Source organism: Onychostruthus taczanowskii, unplaced genomic scaffold, assembly GCF_017590055.1.
Source record: "Onychostruthus taczanowskii isolate IOZ18803 unplaced genomic scaffold, ASM1759005v1 scaffold2, whole genome shotgun sequence".
In the NCBI taxonomy this organism is placed as follows: Eukaryota; Metazoa; Chordata; class Aves; order Passeriformes; family Passeridae; genus Onychostruthus; species Onychostruthus taczanowskii.
This window is the reverse complement of record NW_024499239.1, coordinates 12,375,628-12,396,654: the sequence shown is the minus strand read 5'-3', so window position 1 is coordinate 12,396,654 and position 21,027 is coordinate 12,375,628. Positions and strand designations below refer to the sequence as shown.

The 21,027-nt window shown below is 39.1% G+C and overlaps 1 protein-coding gene across 4 annotated transcripts in view; it reads right to left on the bottom strand.

The window, feature by feature from the left end:
• Positions 1-10,715, bottom strand: part of CCDC149 (coiled-coil domain containing 149) — a 51,485-nt gene extending 40,770 nt beyond the window's left edge. For all 4 annotated transcript variants that reach the window (XM_041403066.1, XM_041403069.1, XM_041403067.1 and 1 more), the window contains exons 1-3: positions 10,587-10,715; positions 2,126-2,287; positions 1,554-1,592 (exon numbers count right to left, since the gene is read on the bottom strand). In XM_041403066.1, coding sequence (XP_041259000.1) covers positions 1,554-1,592; positions 2,126-2,287; positions 10,587-10,634 — 249 coding nt within the window. In that variant the 5' untranslated portion in view covers positions 10,635-10,715. The remainder of the gene's footprint in view (positions 1-1,553; positions 1,593-2,125; positions 2,288-10,586) is intronic.
• Between the last annotated feature and the right edge of the window lie 10,312 nt (positions 10,716-21,027).

Here is a 21,027-nt window from a genome sequence, read left to right as displayed (position 1 = left end):
AAGAAATGTATGTATGGTAGTAATGGAAAAGTATTCATAACTTTCTTTTATTATTCTCTGATGCATTTCTCAAAACAAAACTATACTCTTCAGAATGGTTGCATTAACTACTCTAGGTTATCCACCTTGTATGCTACAGACATATTTCTCAGGAAAATAAACACTCAAGAAGTACACTAGCAGTCTACTACTGTACAACCTAACATATATATTGTTCTGGGGGGGAAACCTATCAATGATCCCATTTTCTTTCTTTCACTGCTACCTAGCATGAATACATAACTTCCTCAGGGGAAAAAAAAAAAAGACTCCCAGGTAGATTATTAAAGGTTTTTGAGGCACTTGCCCTGGTAAGACAAATTGCCAAAACTTAATACAATCACAGCTTCTGAATTTAGACTGAATTTGGCTAGTATTTTAGAAACAACTGTCAGTTTTATTTGTTTTGAAAGATGAAAGATGAATTAGAAAAGCTATGCGATGGCAAATCTTCCATACACTGCTTTCTGTTTTTTCTTTCAACTGGCTATTCCTCAGCAACACTCAGAATGCACAAACTTGTAACTGGTCATAAAGTTTTATTAGAATTCTGTTGAAATAACAGAATTGCAAATAAATTATGCTAAATAATGAGGAAGTTAAATGATTCTACACTGAGCCACTGACTTCTTGGCAGCTATTTGTTTAACTGCCTGAAGGAGTAATTATATTGCCTCTGGATGTTTAGTTTAAAGCAACTAAAACCCTAAGCCGTAAAATTTTAAGCAAATAGCAAGAACTACATGCAAATTCTCAGGGAAAGGGTTATGAGTAAAACTTCTGATCCATTAACAGAATGTAATAACCATGTTTTAAACATAGTTAAAAGACTCCCAAAATAAGCAATTACAGCAACAATTTTGTTCTTTTAGGTTGTCCTCATCTCCCTGCTCCACACATTGAGTTTTGGGTGCCATTTTTCTCTAAAAATTAAGATAATTTTAAGATGTGACAACCAACATCCCACAACAGGGACACACTATGTAGATATCCAGGAACAAAAATGCACGTGAGCAGGCAAGAAGTTTTTCAGAGGAACCATAAAATGCAATTATCATTGTTTTACCATTTTAACTCATAGAGTCAAGTGGCCTGGGAGAATACTTAATGGAAAACAGCCCTCACAACAATAAATTAACAATTATGGAAAGCAGACAATGCTTCCCAATTGCAGACAATTCCCAGCTTACTTTTAAGTATGAGAAGTCCTGTCACAAATCCACTTTAGGACTCAGTATGGAAGAATAAACAAAAAGGAGAACAACCTCAAGTCTCTGTACACTGACCAATTTCAGTCTCAGGTGAACATGAAAGCAATAGCCATATATTCTACAGTTCAGGTATTTCACAGTGAAATGCATAGACAAAAGCAGAATTTCACAATTTAAAGACTGAGCTTTTCAATATTCAGAAATGCTTGCTTTTTTACCAAATCTCTTCATTAGTATTTTTATTCTTTTGCAAAGTACTTCCATAGCAGGTAAATAAAACATCAGCTGAAAAAAAATTCCTACCTGTTTCCTCTTTTCAGGTGGAAGTGATGGATCCCCATCCTACAAATAAACAGATATATTTTATCAGCAGCTTATTTCTGAACCAGAAACTATATTAATTCTGTGAATCTAATTGTAGGACATGTATTTTAACAAAAATGTTATAAATTTTTTTTGAAAATACTGCTTCTTAATACCAGTAATACTAACTTTAACATAAAGAAAATTCTAAAGTTGAAGACTTGTTTACATTGCTAGAACAGCAGTTCATTACAAATTTGTGTTGTATTAATTTTCATAGTGGTACATTAAGTTGCTGTGGAATAATAATACCACAGTCAATTTTTAAATGGAATTATCACTGAAACTAATTTCCTCAGAGCATGCACTGCTTTTCTGTGTCCTATATAACAAGCACTGCCTCATCACTGCAGAACAAATGAGTAATAATATGATCAGGGCTATGCAACTGCAGGACTACTGCAAACAAGTACCTAAACATTTTTATAGCAGCCATTATGGACTTCTTTCCAATTTTTTTTGAGGTTCACCTTTGTCCCCCAGTTATACAGTCTTCATAAAGAACAACCTACAATCAGCTCCCGATACTTCTTTTTCAGAGACTGGTGTCGTTCCCGCAGCTGGTTGGCCATAAGTTTGTACTGGTCTCTTTCTTGCTGACATGTGTCCAGCTCTTTGGAAAGGATCAGCAATGCCTCCTTTTTACTTTCGAGTTTCCTTTTGCACACCAGATACTGCAGAAGAGAAAAAAACCCATACATGTAACAAGCCATTTCTACCCAAGCCAGTACTGAATACAAGAGGCTCAAGGTCTTCTGTGAAAAGTTGGAAGACTGCACAAGATCAAAGTCTGCCACAAGTCATCTTAACTTATTAATTACAATCACAGGGAAGATATCTCACATAGAAAGCTTGAAATCCATCTGTAAGGCCACATGTTCACCTGACCACTGTGACTTAGAAATATTTACTAATTTGAGTTTCTCATTCTTTTCCTTATATGCAAAAGCATGAGGAACCTTGCAATTTGGCCAGCAGCCCTGACAAGGCTGCTAGAAGGAAGAAGCATTTGCAAAATCCCTTTTCTACATGTGTTCACAATATCCAGCTCCCAAGTAGCAACCAATCGTTCCTGCTTCGCTTCCCACTGCCGTCCTCCCCAGTACCAGCAGCGCACTGTGGGCTCAGCCTCCCAGCTGGACACTGAAATGGGCCTATGTTACAGCAGGCAGAAGGGGCTGTATGAATGACAACCAAAATTTACCTTGACTGTGAAACAATTACTGTGTGATGCCCTAACACCACACATAAAAGAAACTTAATTGTGCTGTGATACTACAGGCACATACTTATTTGAGGCAAAAAAAAAAGGGAAATAATGCAGGAATGCCAAACCACCTAAAAGAGATGAGCCTTCCCCTGCAGCCTTCATTTCTCATGTGAAGGGGTCATGCACTAAGTAAAGCAGAACTTGCAGAACTTAGCTGTTCTGCATTAGTCTGATCCGCTTCATTGCCTTTCCACACTGAAAGGAAGAGTAACATGTATGTCATCCTTAATGTCACCTATCAGAACTTTCAGGTAACTTTTTTCACTTAACATGATGTTAGATCAGCCGATTATTACCCATCACTTGACACTGCTCATGCTAAAGTATGTATTTCCATTCCTGATGATACTGACATACAACGTGGCTCTAAATACTTTCTGAATGTGATTTGCAAGAGACCAAATACCACAGCAGTCATGAAAACAAGTTACAGTTTCATTATATCCCCTGACAAGAATACTTTGTCATTATGGGTGGGCTCTTGCATAAAGCAACAACATCAGCACTTCCATACTGTTCAAGTCAGTGCTGTTCTTTGGGACAGAAATCATTCTTTGTATGTACTACTTGCCTGGAATTAACTTTGTTAACCTCAATTTCAAATCAATGAGAAAGGAAAAAGTGAGTTTGGTATACTACCACAGACAACCTTTTCCAAAAATGGTAAATGCTTAGTTGCAAAAAAGTGGGAAGGAAATGAGAAAAGCAGTTCCAAGAAGGATTTGAACCCTCAAAAAGGACACTACCACCTTGGATTAATTTTATTTCTGGCAATACTGAAGTTGAAATCCTGCCATAAATTTTCTGGATTATGATGCCTTGGCATCAACAAAGGCAAGTGTACCTATGTATTTATGTTCTTACTGATACCTTACACAAATTTCAAATCCCCTGATAAAGGACTGAAAGGTATGAGAAGCTAAACTTTAATATTGTCAGTAAGTGATTATAGTAAACTGCTTCAAACTTGATAAAGTAATTCCTTCCCTTACAGTGAAATATTTGTCAATCTTTCTTCTTTTTTTCCTCTGTTTCATCCCCTATCAAAGTAATTCTAAAGCAAGCCTTTGCTAAATTATTTTTAAATCTGATAGAGTAGTTGCAAATAAAAATGAGTAAAAGCACACCTCACAATCACTTAAAAAACCCCAATCCAAAAGCCTAATCCCTGAACCAAGCAGCCTGTCCTGTTCCTTTACCAGGAAGAATCCCATGAAGAATGAAGCTGGCCCTTCCAGCCAACATCCGTGTGGAGTGGAGCGCCCTATACCACACACACAATGTGAGTGGAAAGAAAACAAACATCTGGCCTTGTACACCCACAGTACTGCAGGTGCCTGCAAGCTCTGCCTCAAGTGCTGCTGGATGAAACCACGTATGAGAGTCAGGAGTGAACCAGAGCATGTGGATTACACTGTAAAACCCAGTACTTACCCAGCAGGAAATATAGACCTAGCAGCAAACAAATCTTGCTTCTGCCATGAGTCACAGCCCTCTACAAAGGACACACTCAAAGCATACAAGAAGGCTTCACCTTTTACAGCAGCACTGGCAGGGGCTGGGGAATTCTCCACTACCTATTAGCCTGAGGATAATGAACCACAAACAGATTGTGGGGACAGTAATGTTCAGGGTCTGAATGAAAAGGAATAAAGACGGCCTCCTTGTTTAAAATCTGTTTTAACTAGACAAACTATGTACTGATGATATTGGCATCTCTCCCCAATGTACTGTTTGGATTTTACTATAAAAATGACCACATAAAAGAGTTTTTGAAGTAATTTTTGCCTTTTGCACATATTGACTTTCCCAAATAAATAGAATAAAACCAGTAATAACATAATAATTTGTTTCCATGGGCTTACGGTACAAGAAACAATAAAGCCAGAGCATTTCCGATTATTCAATGGGGCTATGTTTGCAGTTGCCATTACCATTACTGAAGGAAAAACCAAATTTCACAAAGACAGACCTCAAAGAGGTTATTCAATATATTTGTTTCTGAATGTTAAAAAACAATGTAGCAATAATGGCCATAAAATGACCTAACAGCTGTATACCAGAAATGGGATCTAGTCAGGGAAATAACTGAGTCCCATCAGCGATTTCCCTTATATAGACAATAAGTGCAACAAAATTGGTATGCTGTCAAAAAGAACATAGGAGTGTGATAAGTAGTTTTGGAGCAATGAAAGCAATAAGGCAAATTTTTTTCAAACAGTCTGAAAAAAAGTATTCAGTAGATGCTTCTGGCATTCACTCATGAAGAGACTTCTTCTCCTGCAACTGAAGGAAAGTCCACGTCTCAGGTGCTGTTTATCAGCGAGACAAGTGAATTCTGTTATGCACTATAGTTACAAAGAAATATACTTACTGTCTTTTTTTTTTTTTTTTTTTTTAATTATTGGTACAAAATAATCTATTAATTCAAAAAACAAAGTTAAATGAAAACCAGCTGCTATACATTCAATCTAAAAGTTACAATGCACAACTTTTCATATCTGTCTAGTGGCTTTTATCTACCAATATGCTGTTATCTGCAATAAAGTAAATTATAATTGCTACAAGGAAGAACATAATAATTAAAGTAATATATATGACATCCTACATTACTGCCTGAACTGCTTTACAGCCAGATGACTACTTTAGTGAAATTGAGTAAAAAGAGACTGACATTACAGGAGAGTGTAACTGCTCCAAGGTGACCCTCTACATTGAACACTTACTATTTGTCCATTGCTATTTTTAGTCACAAATCTGGGTAGATCTCATTAATGACGCTGTAGACATGGTCTAATAATCTGATGAAGCTGGGACACAGTCAAGGTTTTAGACTTTCTTTTTTTAAACCAACAAACACACTGAATTCCTATCAGATTTTTTTTTTAATTTGTACAAATTACTGGCCTATATTTTGGTATTTAATGACAATTAATGTCACAGAAAACATCTAATTTTCTGAGAGTAGAAGCAGAGATACTATCTCCAGTCTGTGCTTTGGAATCAGTGTGGATCATATTCTGTCTTCTCTTGACACTTCAGGGCCTTGTGTCCTCAGTACTGAAGGGCTACCACATTACATTGGGCCTTGAAACCTACCATCTACCATGGTCTCTGAGAAACCATGAAGTCTACTCACCGTCTTTTAACAAGAGATCCTACTGCTACCAAACTACCTTAAGTTTTATCAAATTTCTCCTGACTGTAGTCTTGCAGACAATTCTGTTGTAGAAACCGAAGGATCCCAAAATGCATTGCAATCTCACTGTTGATGTTTGTTGACTGTGTTTCTATAATGTTGCTCCCCCTGACTTCAGATTAAACTGTTAACTTATCTGGAAGAGTTAAGCACTCAGACCTAGAGAAATTACTGGCCATTTGCCTGCTATTCACTTCCTGATGTGATTTATCTCTGATAAAACCTGAAATAATGCAGTGACCTTGGTTTTATCCCACCGTATCGACTCTGCTTTTCCTGCTGCCCAGCTCCTGCTTGACTGGCTGCCTCCAGCTGCTGAAGCACAAAGCAGGCTGGTATCATTCACTGATGACAGAAGTGATACAAGCAGCTCCTCAGAACACCATGTCTTGTCTTGATGGCAATGCTACACCACACCATCTTCACCAGCCATTTAGAAATATCACAATTTAGTAGTTAAAATTAGTGTGCAATGTGGCCCAGCCCTCAAAAGTTTTGTATGCTGTGCAGCAGACAACATTATTAATTTCTCTGTTTGTTTCACAACACCCCTGCGAGTCTCTTAGTCCAACCTGAAACATGGAAACACGAAAAGCAAACACTTGTTTTGCTGCCCAAAAGTCCAGCATGCAGGTCTTCACAGCACTCTCCCACAGCTCCAGAGAATTCCGGAGCACCGTAAATCACAATGCCAGTTCTTTTAGCATTTTTATTTCACTTTCCAAATGTCAAAGTCATTACAATGCCAACTCAACCAAACAGAGACCTTAGAGTATCTGCTCCACTTTGTTCTTCCCTACAGCCCCTGCATTTGTGCACATTAAGAAAAGCTGTTAAACTAGTGGCTCCAAAGCCTGTTGGTCCCTTCACAGAGGTTTGGCAAATTGCATTTCATGTTTTGTTTGAGAAGGAAACATGACAGAATGTTACAGAGAGAATATGAACTTGAAAATCTCACCAGTTTTCCTTCCTCTTCTCTCTTGCCCACATAAAAAATTGTGCAACCAATGGGAAAATTGTGCTCTGCCAATTACAAGCAGGCTAGATATCTCTTCAGAACTCATGTCTGGAAATCATGTTGAAATCTAGCTATTTCAACTAGAACTACTGCTCAACAGTTTGCTAAGTCCAAAATTACTAGGCAAGGGAGCTCAAGAGACAAGCACATCACCTCCCTCTGTGCTGCTAAAGACCATACACAGTCAATAACCAAGAATTAGCCACTTGTGAATGAAAATTAAATGGAAATTACATCTCTTCAAACTAGTTGTAGGAGGCACAGTCACATATGAGTAGTTGTAAACAGCACACACTAAAAACACTGCAATGTGTGGGAGGTGACAAAAGAAAGAGAAGCATTTTGACATTGGATTTAATTCTAAAGTTTGGCAAATCTGAGGCACCTTGAAGAACATTTAATTCCAAGCCTGCTTCCATGGGCAGGGACACCTTCAACTAGTCCAGCTTGCTCAGACTCCCATCCAAACTGGCCTTAACTCCAGGGATGGGGATGAGGAACAGCATGTACTCTTGGGATAGTATTTTGGGATTTATGAAGATCACTGGTTTATGGAGGACTTGGGCCACCAGCAAGAAAGTTCTTGCTACAGCTCAGTCACTTGTGTCAAACCAGCAGTTATTGACTAAGTCTTTACCCTACAACTTTACACCAACTTTAAATACTCTAAATGTGGGTTACTGAGTGACATAAACGTTAGATGAAAACCAAGAGTCCATGCAGAAACATGACATGGTAACTCAACAGAGTAATTCATCTTTCATATATGTATATATTATATATATATATATTTCTCCATACATCCATCACCAATAATGAAATTAGCTAGAGAACAGGTAAAATGTGGATTCTTGCTCCTGAAGTGAGTTCTTCTGCATCCAGTTTGTGAGATCCTCAATGGAAATAATGACTCTTTTATGCTCCTTCAGTGTTTGCTAAGTTGGCTTTGTCCCAGTATTCCTACCTACGTCACCCTATTCAGTTAGTTTAAAGAATGCTCAAGGTACATGTGGTGCAAAGATTGTTCAGAGTACCAGGTGCACACTAGGCCTGAAATACGTGTGGCTGTAAAGTAAGTGGAAAAATACATAAATACAGAGGCAAAAGAACAAGCAAGAAGTTAGTGGTGAGCATAATAAAAACAGAGAAATATACCCGAAAGGGTAGAGAGCAAAAGGCACTGAAATAGAACCAAAGTAATAAGGAAAAAGAAGAGTAAATATAGAAAAAGACTGAAACAGACAAAAAATTTTCTTCTTTTCTAATGAAAAATGAAAAGACAACCTACAAAAATAAATGCTGTGTGTACAAGTGTTTGTGCATAAGGACCAAACATGCAGCCTTACCACTTTTCTTAACACCTGCAGCACCGTATTTTTAAAAATTAGAGTTGCTTTGACAAGTATTTCAATTTGTCAAAGTATGTCAATACTTTGACAAGTATTCCTGCCTTTCAAAACGGGAAGATTTAGCTTATGCAAATGAAAACGTATGTGACCACAGGTCTGAACCCATCAGCTTCTGGTCTTTTACACCAAGATTTTTAACCCCATCTTATGTTCTAACTGTCTGCCACCTGCAATGGGAGAGTGTTTGTTTAGAGCTTTTCTTGCCTGTGTTACTTTGAAAGCCTGTGTTATTTTCAAAGCATTTCAAGATTTTTATGAAATGCACAGGGGAAAAAAAATCACCCAGCAGACACTGAAGCTAGGAGGCCTTGAGAAAATCTGTACCACTGAGGGATATGGTAAATTCAAAAACCTTATTACTTCAGAAGTCTGAGCCACTTTCTCACAGACCCATTAGGATTTGGAGTTAATGGGTAAAACACATGGAGTGAATCACAACAGCCAAAGGAAGAGGAAGGCAAAAGAAGAAGACCTGTAATCAGAAAAAAGAAAATCTTGACAGCATCCAGAACAACAGGCTGTAAGCCTGCTGTGGAAACAGAGAGAAAGGAAGGAAAGGCGGAATATAAGTCACTATGCATCTAATTTTTCCTGAAAAAAAAGAAATTATATGTATGTTTAAGTATCTACAAGAATGCAGGTTAGCACAGTCATTAAACTTTACTACAATCAAGAAGCCCCTAAACTGAAGTAGGTGTTCAATTTTAGGATACAGTTTTTAGATTTAACTACATAAAAAGTAAAAAAGTTCCAAAGTAATTCTAAATGACATTTTAAAGCAAGGAATAGCAACATTTCCTCTGAACACACCTCGTGATTTGCCTCCCATCTGAAATCACCCCTATCCCAAATAAAACTCTATTTGATAAATGAGATGCCAGATTTAACACTGCACAACCAGGATACTACTAAAAGTGCACTTTTCACTTTCTCCTGGATCATTCTCTGTCTTTGGAAGTACTGTATTCACAGTCTCCAATTCTGGATGTGCTGCACTAGCACAGATCTGGGCCCATACAAACTCCCACTGAAAGCACCAAGAGCAGTAACAGGTTCAACACCCTAAACTCAAAGATCTTTTTTACAGGTCAGGGCTTTAGGCCTTACACTCAGTTAACATAATGGAGGCAAAGCCCTCCTGAAAACAAGGGAATTCACCCGTGTGCATCATACTCTAGGACAGTAGACTCAGTCAGGTTTACCCAGGTCAAAGCCATTTGCACAGAAATTTTATCTTTATGCTAGCTGTAAGCATAAAATTACTATTTTTACAGTAATGCAATGTAAAAATCAGCATGCCAGCCTGCTTCATGAGTTTGGCTAATAAACAGATTTATCTTCAATAATACTCTTTTAAATGATACTGACCTCAAGTTGGTTTGAGTTTGCTAACCTACCCGACGTGAAAATGTGTATCTGCAAACGCTGTGGATGCTTTAACGGGGTTGCAGTGGGCAAAAAAGTTTCTATTCATGTAACTGGCAAATCCTCCACCTGTTGAGGCTCATGGACACGGTGCTACTACATTCTTTTCTCCCACAGTATAAATGTCACCATGGGTCTCAAAACCCTTTAATATGTGATTCAAGTGAAGTAAAACACAAAGCATATGGCACAGGGGCAGCCCGGTCACCCAGGCCGGTGCCGCAGCCGGGCTGGGCTGCTCTGCTCCTCCGGGCCCGAGGCCTCGGCCATCCCCGCAGCTCAGGGAATCCTCGGCGGTTTCAAACCAGCCGCAGCAGCAGCGGCAGCAGCAGCACCTAGAAGCTGCTCTCCGCAGCCCCAGGGCGGTTAATACACAGACAGGTTGGCAGGCCCTTCTTGCGGTGCTCCGCAGCAGGGCAGGGCCGCGGCGGCAGCCCGAGCAGGGCAGGGCCAGCGGCAGACGTGGCCACACGGCGCAGCCGGGACCGGCACAGCTCCAGCCGCCGCCGCCCGCTCGGCCGCGGGCCGGGTGCCCTGCCGGCGGCTGTGCCCCTCTCCCCGGCATTTCCTCGAGGCGCGGGGAGCAGCCGGGCCCGCCCGCCGCTCTTCCTCGCTGCCCGGCGCCCCGGCCCGCGGCCCCCCGCCGCCTCACCTCGCTCAGCAGCCCCTGCCAGTCGCTCTCGCTGCGGTGGGAGCTCATGGCTCCGGCGGGCCGCGGCGCCGGTGAGCGGCTCCTCCCGGCCCGGCCTTCGCCGAGCAACCCGCGGGAGAGGCGGGGACCGCGGCCNNNNCGCCGCACGGCCGAGCTGCCGGCGGGGCCGGGCCGCGGGGCAGAGCGGTGGGGCCCGAGCGGCACCTGCCGAGGGCTGTGCGGGAGTGCCCGGGGTGCGCGTCCCAGAGAAGGGTCCTCCTCTCCTTACGTGCGCCTCCTGCATAACAGCTCGGCACTGCTGCCATGCCAGGCCCTGGGCAGCCAGACTTCCGTGAGCGCTGGTCCATGAGGGAAGCGGCATCAGGGAGGCTTTAGTATTATATACGTGTGTAACAAAATTATGTACACACTTGTGTTGGGTGTGTATTGTAAACCACAGCGGGTGGACAAGGCATCCACTTTCTTAAAACATGACGGTGGAACACTACCCACTTTGGGCGCAGATCTCCGTTGTTGCTCAGTTCACGGGGGTGTAAATAACCTAATGACGCAGGACTCGATCTGGATTCTTTATTTCCCGGTTAGCACAGACGCTCCTCCATCAGCTCTGAACCCCGGGCACGGCGCCCTCGCAGCGCTCCTCACGTTCCGGATGCCTCTGCTCCAGCCGTGCCCTCCGCAGCTCCCGCGGGTACAGCATCCCCACAGACCTGGTTACCGTGAGGCACATCATGTGCGATCTTTATTGCACTCCTAACACGGCGAGTATCCCCAGCACTTTCAGGCAGAGCCCAAGCTTGGAGTATTCGAGCAGTTTAACCCACAAGTATGCTTTGTTTTAAATAACACCACAAACAGCACAAGACAGCTTGATAAAATATGCGTGCCTTGTTCCTTACCACAATTTACCCATTGTTAAGATTTGTTTGTGGTTTGGTGTCTAGGCACAATGTCCTTCTGTTCTCTAAAATGGCTTGGAGAGCCTCATTTGACAACTTCACATCCTTTTGAGCATGTGATGCCTTGGCCTTGCCGCTGAGAACATTTCTGTTCCTGGTGCTTAATAGTGGCTTATATAGAAAGAAACATAGGCCATATCTAAACTCAACAAGAACTCTCTTTGAGTGGAAGAATATAAATTTTAATAAATGCCTGTGGTTATCTCTATATTAAAAAGGGGGGGGAAAAAAAGTCCAGAAGAGCAGCTAGCTTCGTATGGAACTTTAGCTGGATAGTTACAAAGTTCATACATTTCACCTGCAAATTATTAATTTACACATTTTCTCCAAATTATGAACCATTTTCTCCTCTATTAGCTCTTCCTCATCTCTGGGCATTCTGTAAATTTAATGCTGTAGAGGGTACATTTGTCTTTGCTATTCGTCCATATTTTTGTGGTTTACATTGTCATGTGTGTGATATATTCCAATCCTGCATCTCCTTGCAGGCTTCTCAGCAAACTGTTTCTGAAAACAACACCTTATTTGCACAGGCAAATAGCAAATAATGAAAATTAAATTAACAAAAACTATAATTTAAATCCCTGCTTGAAAGAATTGTTAATTATATTAGAAACTCAAACAATTTCTTAATGTTGTTAATAGTTAAAGTTATATAATTGCTAGTGCAGATGAACCAAACAGAATATTTTTCCCAATTCTGCTTCTCATTTACAGAATTTCTCTCCTTTGTTTTCATGGTTGTGTAACATGCTGGACTCAGAATACTCTTGCAGAAAGAGCACTGCTTTAAGAAAGATAACCCTTCAAAAGCCCTCATTTTTGAGGGATGTCACTCATTTTAATCCCAAATATGCTCACACTCCTCACAAACGTAAGGTTTTAATTTTTATTGATAAGTATTCAAATGAGAATTAAATATTCAAGAAAGGTTATTAAAACAAAAGGAATTCTCAATGTTTTCAGCTCTTACGATTTTATCAAAAGGCTGATGAGAGCTGGTGTTTTTCAGAAAGCCCAGGCTTTTGTATGAGAATAAACACTTTCTTTTGAAGTAAAAGGAAGATTCAAGGGGATGAATTAAAAATAAGCTGATATGTGCCTTGAGTACCTTTGATAGGATCAGAAAGAAAAGGACCCAAATATGTATTTTTTAGTAGTCCCTTTCAGTTCCTGATATCAAAACTTTTGTCAGTTTCTTTCACTTTTCTGTTCCTCTCTGCCTTACTTACCCGCAGTTACTGCAAAACCCCCGTGAAACAGTCCCAGTTGGAAGCAGGCTATTTTTCCAGCCTCTAGGCAGGAACAGATTGAGATATGGGTCCTGTCGTAACTCAGGCAACCAAGTTAAGAAGATGACAGAAAAGAAATACTATCACCCTAGTTTATAAATAGGAAACTGAAGAAAGTAGTGATTGCCTTGCCCAAGAAAACTGAAATTTCAAACAAAACCAGGAAGCAAAATTAGTACTAGTCTGCTGTTTTAACTGCAAAACTAACTGGGTGTCTTGTTTTTTTTTTCTGCCTGCTGCAGTAACTGCTTTTGCACCATTGCCTTGCCAGTATTAGAAGAACACAGTGAACACCTGAGCCAAAAAATCATCTCTCAACCTTCCTCTTTAGCTACCATCCCGTTGTCTTTGTCTCTAGATCTGTTATCTTCTCTTTCTTCCTCTATACATTCACTAGATAAACTTATCTGCTTCTAGTGTTTCATCTTCCTTCTCTGCAATTCTGCTTTGTGATCAATCTTTCCCTTAGTATCTTGATTTCATCTGTCTTTTCACCAGATTACCCTCCACTTCTCTAAGCATTTTCTATATTTTATTAAGAAAGCTCCAAACTTTCTGAAAAACTTTTTTTTGGCCTGGACAAATTACACATTCAGAATCTAAGCTACTGTGTCTCATTGATGCAAGTATTCAGGTAAACATATGTAAGAGATTTAAATGGTTTTCATTTGTATGAGATTTAATCAACATTTCTAAAACACAGCTTTCAGAAATCAGCATCTTTGTCATAAATTAAGAAAGAAAATAGCCTGGGTTTGTATCCATGGGTAAGCAAATGAAGGGATTGCTTCAAATTTTGCAGTCTCTTTTTGTCAACGTTTGTCTGCTGCACTAACACCATCATTATATCTATGTCCAACAGTAAGGAAATATATGAGTAAAAACCCAGTGTAAATCCTTAAGATCTGGACAGGCTACATAATTGAAATGTAATGAAAACATGTAGTGCTTGTCTCCTGAAGGATGATTCAATCTGACTCTCAATGGATGTTTCAGGGTTCCATTTAATCAGGGTTTAAATACTTCTGAATGAGAATATAACCTATCAAAGATAAAACAATCTTTTTTTTTACTCTTGGTAATTTATATTGGCATTATTCTATTTCATGTGCTTGCTAATCTGATGATAACCACATGCTCAAAACTTCATGCACACATTTTGGAGGAATGTGTTTGTTGGGGTTACCATTACCTTTAGGTTTTGTCTGTTCCCATATTTGTTTTCTTTCCTTTACTTTTGCTTTTCCTTTTTTAGAGGCTGGTTTTGTCCATTTATATTCCAGCTACACCTTCTCAATTTTCTCAGGTTCATTTCTGGTTTCACTTTCCTTTATCAGCTCTTCTACTTCACCATGCATGATCTGTCAGCAGGACAATATGATCTGCAGATCAGAAGCAGTTTAGCAGTTATTAATTTGTGTTGAATCCTTTTGTGGCCAGTCAAGTCCATGAAGGACACATCTTAGGCAAACAACAAAGATCACTAAAATGATGGTGTTTCTCTTTTCCTTTTCAATGGTTTCAGACTTTCAATATATTGCTTTCCTTTGTGAATTAGATGCTTCCTGTAGCATTAAAATTGAAGGCAGTCTTTATTTTCTTATTATTTTTTTGCTTTTTTAAAGCTATCTTATGACTGTTAGTTGGTGCAACTGAATACTGGAATTTAGAGTATCTCTTTTAGAGACAGAGTGGAAAAAATAATTCTGGGGAAGAGACAGGAACAGACTATGATCTTCACAAACCAACTCTAGGATGAAACTTGGTGTTGAGGTCTGGCCAAAGGGAGAAAACCAAGGCAAAGCAGCAGTTAAGAGCAGGGAGTGCAGGTAGTGAGCAGGATGCTCATGGAAAGAATTGAGAGGAAAGTTGTAAGATTGTGGGACAGAGGAGAGACTGCAGGTTTGGAAACAAAATTATTTTGGAAATGAACAAACACAAGGGAACTGTCCTAACTTTTAGATTTTATGAATGACTGAAAATCCAAAGCCAAGAGTGTTCTGTTATGTAGATTTTCTAGTAATAGTATTTTATGCATAAGTTCATATGCAAGTGCTTTGAATAATTTTGTTTTAAAGACTAATTTCTCCAAAGCCCAGTGATGTTGCAGCATCTAACTCTTAGGCACACTTCTGTCTAGAGAAACCTCTGGCCTCTAAATACCAAAGTCTTCATTGGAAAACAGCTGATTAGGCTCTTCCTAGCTTGCCTAGTGTGGAAGTGCTCAAAAAATGGGTTGCACGGTGGGCACAGGTGTTAAAGCAGGTAACCAGCCCCTAAAAATTGCTAGCAAACATTCATTACATAGAACTGTTCCATTCAAACACTCTCTTTTGTGGACATACTTAGCCTGACACCAAGTCTTCAGTGGAGTCCCCCAGGAACACCAGGCTGTGGATGAGGCTCTGCAAGATGTTGGTGGCATCAAACCCAACTTGGACAAGAAGGCTCTAAGTTCTCTAAAAGCATCTATAAAATTAATAGGTTTGATCCAGACTGTATTGGAAAAGTTTGGCACTGTTGTCTGTCCTAGTAATAGCAAATAACCATGTAGGGTTTAATAACAAGTTATGTTCACCAGCAGAATTTGTGGCTCTTCCCGCACCATAAGAATAAGGAAAACTCAGTAGGTACTAAAAGATAGCAGTAAAGATAACAAGTACAACATCTCAGAACCTGTTTTAAGGCTTGACATTACAGTTGGACAGAGTTAGTGTAAATGAGTTCTGTTTTCCCAGAGGCATCAAATTCCTGCTGTCAAGACAGTCTCTCAAGAGAGACTTGAAAGTCTTTCACTGCCCTCCTGCATTATTGTTATTTTCCTGAAAATTTTCTTGGTATTGATGTAACTAAAAATTGAGTATAAGATCAGAGAAAATATTTTGTCAAGTGACTCAGACAGGCACAACTGATGGATACTAAGCAAACATGTACTAAATTTTATTTTCCTCTGAATGCACTACAAAAATATAAAAAATAGTTCATTTTACTAAAAATCCAGGTGGTAAATTCACGCTACTTTCTGCTACTAGGAAATTGAAGAGTGACGCAGTACTGTCATCAAATCTGACATATGAGTGATTTTTCAGACCTGTAGGTTCAATTTTCAACTGGTGGGGTATGTCAAATCCCTGAAAACTGTCAGACTATTGTAGTGATGTTTATTGCTGTGACCAGACCAGACTCTTCAGCACGAAGACCGTCACTTTACATGTGTGGTCAATACTCAGCAGACTGTAAGCAAAGAACAAGATGGGATACGTAAAGTACAGCCAGCTTGATCCTGTTTTTTCCAGTCAATTTAGAGAGAATAAAAAAAGAAAGCCCACTGGCAAATAGCAAAAAAAAAATGGAATGGAACCAGAACTTACTGAGAATATCACAGCAAAATAATTTTTCATTTGAAAATGTCTTTCTGGAAAAAAACCCCAAAATTTCTCAGCTTAGTGTGAAGTTTTTCTGGGTTATTGAGGAAATTTCCCATCAAACCCTGACTGTATGCTTTCAAATGGCAATGGCACTGAGCTAAGTTTGCCTGTTTTATGTTCAAATTACACAGACTTTTGGGACTTCAGCCTCAGCATTTTTTAGGTGAAGTTTGGTGAGCATTCTCTTACCTCCCTAGAAACTTGTCCAGTTTGTAAAAGCAGTTGAATCAAGGAGCTGAAGCTTTATTTCTCATCCCAGAAAAGACTGTAGTAGAAAGGATATAACTTCTCTCGCTTCACATAAATACTTAGTTATAAAAGTACGACAGATTTAATAGAAGTAATTAAAGGGTCTATATACTCCAGTTTTGAATCAAATAGAAAGAAACAGAACCTTCTAATTACCACAAGAACCATTGGAATAGATGCTGTTCTAGAGTGACTGTCTCTTTTCTTTGCCCCTGTGGCTCTCTTGTATGGGGAGAAAAGAGTCTCTTTTCTGCATATTTTCTTTTGTGAATTCTAATTGTTCAGTGTCACATAATTTCTCTTATACCTAGTACTACCAGGTAGCCTAGGAGCATTTTGCAAGTGTATGCTTCCCCTTTAGCTGCTCTGGACAAGAAGTAGATATGTAAAAGTTGTAACATTAGGGTGAGATTATGATTTTACTAAGTTATTATTGCAGTGAAAGTAGATCTATAAATTTAATTTGTTTATTACTGCTTGATCTACCTTTGAATTTAATACCTTTTTTCCTTTTTGTTCTTGGTTTGTAACTGTTTATTTTAACTTTCACTGAGAATGGTTTTTTTTTTTTCCTCATGCTCTTTGGCAACTGAATCAATTTAAAATATAATCTTCTGGTCCTAGTGAGAGGTCATATGTGGATGCTATGTTTACTTATTCACTCTGACAAATCGTGGAGGCATCAAATAGTTGGTACCAAGAAGAACTCCATAAAACTAGATAAGGTAGTGGCTGAGGGCTCTGACTTGTATTCAGCAGTGGGCAGAAATCACAGGCTGAAGTGTCTCTCCCTGGCCCTTGCCTTGTTCTCCAGAGGCAACTTGTAGAGAGAAATAAAAATTATGAAACATCTTCTGAATCACAATTTAAGCCAAACATACTGAAATGAATGAAAAAAGTGGATTTCAATCAATTTGTACGTGTCATGCATATCTCTGGTACTTTCTTTAGCCATCTGCTTCACATCTACTATCTTTTAAAAGTGAGATTCCTGAAACCTGCCAGCAGAGCACAAGAAGTAGTTTTGTGGGTGTGTACTAGCAATTTGGTGTGGTATCCAAAAATAAGCAGACAAAGACACTCAAATCTCAGATGAATAAGTCAAACTCCACATGCTTTTGCCAAAAATATTTCCTTCATGAAGAGTTTTCTTTAGCACAGACTTCAAGGTTTAAATCAATATTCTCATTAAGTAGAAGTGTCTTTGTTTTTAGAAAAAACATTTAAAGGGTGGAATAAATAAAATTAATTCATGCTTTCATCGTTGGAGGTGTGGTCCAAAAGCATCAAACTGTTCAAGCAACTTCAAGGCTGAAAACTAAGTTCCATGATGGAACTTTAAATGCTATGAAGTGCCTAATTCCCATCAAAACTTTAAGATGTGTAGTCTTTCTCCTTTAAAAGAAGCAATAACATATCATCTAACAGAGTGTATTGAATTATGTGGTCCCTCATTTCGTGTTTGAGCCAATCTGTGTACACAAAGAATGAGTCTTTATTGGAACATTGCTAGTTTTAAGACCTTCCTATGAGCTTGCTGTTCTCAGTCATATTTGTACTCAGTTCTAGGCTGTTCCTCAGTCTATTCCTAAAACAAGGAGAAAAAAAATCCACTCAGTAAGAAGAAATTAAAGTCTGGTTGTCAAGGTACTTGCTTGGACATTTTGCTGATGGAGAGTGAGCTCTGTACTTTCAATTCTGCATTGTGCATGGGTTTCACTAACAGCACAATGTCATTTTTTTCAACTTTGGTGGTTGGGTAGATTCTGACATACCAGGAAAATGTATCTGTTTCAATTTGGTATTTAACAAGGTGCACAGATGGTGTTAAAAAGCAGGTAGAAGTGGTTAATCACCTGTGAATTTTAGGCATTTTTCTGCTGTCCATAGAGGACTTGAGAAGTGCATTTACTGCATGGGTTTCTCCACCATGATTTGCATTTTCATGTTTTTTTTCAATCAATCACCCCGGAGTGGCTTGCAAGTCTCTTCATTCCAAAGCAGTGAAGACCTGCCCATGTCCACATTTGTAGTGCAACAAATGATTTGGGACCTAAATCATGTGGTATTTGGTATTCATGTTCAGGCAAATCTGTACCTCATCGCACCCTGAATTGTTTCATTCTACTGACACCATCTGTTTCTTGTGCCTCTACCAATTTGTATTCCATTTCAAAAGTTGTCCCCTATGCTCTGCTTTCTGACCTTGTAAATTGATCTCCTGTACAGTCTGTAACAAATACTTTCCTGAAATCTGGATGAATTATGTCAACTATTTCATCTTTATCAATTCAGCAGTGCTTTGAAATGACCCTAATACATTTGTCATACATGATCCTCTTTTAGCAGAACAAGGCAGCTTTCCCTTTACTAAATCACATTCCTAAATGAATTGTAATCTGCCATATAAATGTTTCCATTATCTTGCTCACTACTACAGTCAGTCTTACAAGTCTGTATTTCATTCGGTCTTCCCAGTGTCTCTTTTTGACAGCTGCTGAAGACACTAAACAATGAAATGCCTTTCAGGTAAATATTAAGTGCTCCTTAAAAGAAGAAGAAAAAAATTAAAATCTAGTAAGATATACTCCTGGTGTTCAATAGTAGTTTTAGAGATTCACTTAAATGAATGGAGAATAAAGGAGGATTTCTTTATTGTTGGCAGTTAGTGGCAGTGATGGATCATGGCATAGACATTCTCAGCATGGCCAAACAATTTCAGTGTATAGAATTTTATATAGCTACAGCTAAAATTCAATGAACTGATTCAGAAGGTTCAGGATAAACTATAACAATAAGTTAAACCCTTAAATCGATTTGGTATTTTAAAAAGATAGGGAGCAGGAGATGTCATCTTCCTTCACAGATCTAACTTTTACTGGAACTGTAAATCCAGAGCAGAGTATTGGTGGATAAGAGTATATAATGTATGATTTAAGACCCATCCTGGAAATCAGTGAGGATTTGAGTACACCAACTCTAAAACATTATCGGAGCATTATAAGGGTCCATCCAGAAAGTTAGGAAGATTTTTTTTTTTTAAGAATAAAGATAAATTTCCTATCTTAAAGAGGCTATTTTTGAAGAGTGGCAGGCAAGATGAGGAAAGAAAATGACTGTGAAAGGAGAAGCAGAGTAGCAGAGGCATAGATAACCACTCATCCTACTATCCTCTCAAGATACAAGCTGAGGATGATTTCTATCAATGACTTCCAAATATAACATTATTCAGCTTTCATTATGTTGTCAATCTAATTTGAATGTAAGTTATTCAGAGCACGTGGCTGTTTTGCCTTTGTGTTTGTCTGTAAAGCGCTGCTCCCCCAAGCCAGGAAAAAAGAGAATTCTCGGATTAGAGGAGATAACATCCTCATTGAAAGTCCTCTGTACAAATGCTTGTTTTCTAATCACCTTTTTGAAACCTATGCCTGCTACACTACACTGAGAAATTCTTCTTCAAAGTAAGAAGAATTGCAGCTTATTTTTTACTAACCTTGGAACAGCCTCTCTGCTTTATGAGCAATGGGAGAAACTCCTGCCAATTTACATTAGATTCTAGGGAAAAAAAATACCTGAATCCCAAGGTTTGGCTTTAGTGATGACCTGAAGTTCAGAGAATTCTCAATATTGAACAACCTTCATGTCTGAGATGAAATCCTGGATTCTCACTGAAGTGAAATAGTTTTTTCGTTGACCTTAGAAAAACCAAGGTTTCAATTCTTCTTTTTGAGACAGGAGTTATTAAAGTTTTTGCATTCTATGGCATGGTTACATAGAATTGAGTGCGATAGAGATAACTCACAAGTAATACAGAAAATATTATCCCTAGATCTGCAAGATCTAAGAGAAAAGCCAAAAAAATAGCTTGTTATGTGCTGGCAAGTCCACCTTCCTCATCTTAACTCTAAATAAAAGCATAAGAGTTTAACTGAAGAACAATTAAAATCAGAGAACAGGCTCTTTATTAGCCTACTGAGTAATTTTCTAGATTTCAGCTTCCATTTCTCGTCCTCTCCCTCTTTGCAACGAATTTACTCTAAATCTCCCTGGCTTTTGTTGTGTTGTATTTTTCTCCCTCTCTTTGTATTTATTTTTCTTTCTGCTCTTTGACTCTAGATTTTTGTATCTGACTTTATTTTATGTGTCTGCCTGCCTTTGAGCAGGGTCTGACTGAGGAACTAGTTCATAACTATAAAACTCCAGACTGGAGAGGCTTTCCCTGTATCCCCAGATCCACCACTGGCCAACCCATGGTTCCAGTCTCACTCTCAAAAAGAACAGTGAGCACCACTGTCTCTTGTTGAAGCCTGATAGTTACTTTTGGGCATAAGCTACACGTGCAGCTGGATCAGAAGCCATTGCAGAGCACTTGTGAGGCACTACAGCACATCCTACACGAGCCTCCAGTAACAAAAGCCAAGGATAAAGTCAGACCACAAGAGTAACTACTGGCAGCAGAACGAGCCCCACACTCACCAGGGTGTAAGCAGAGGCTGTGTGTGACAAACGTGGG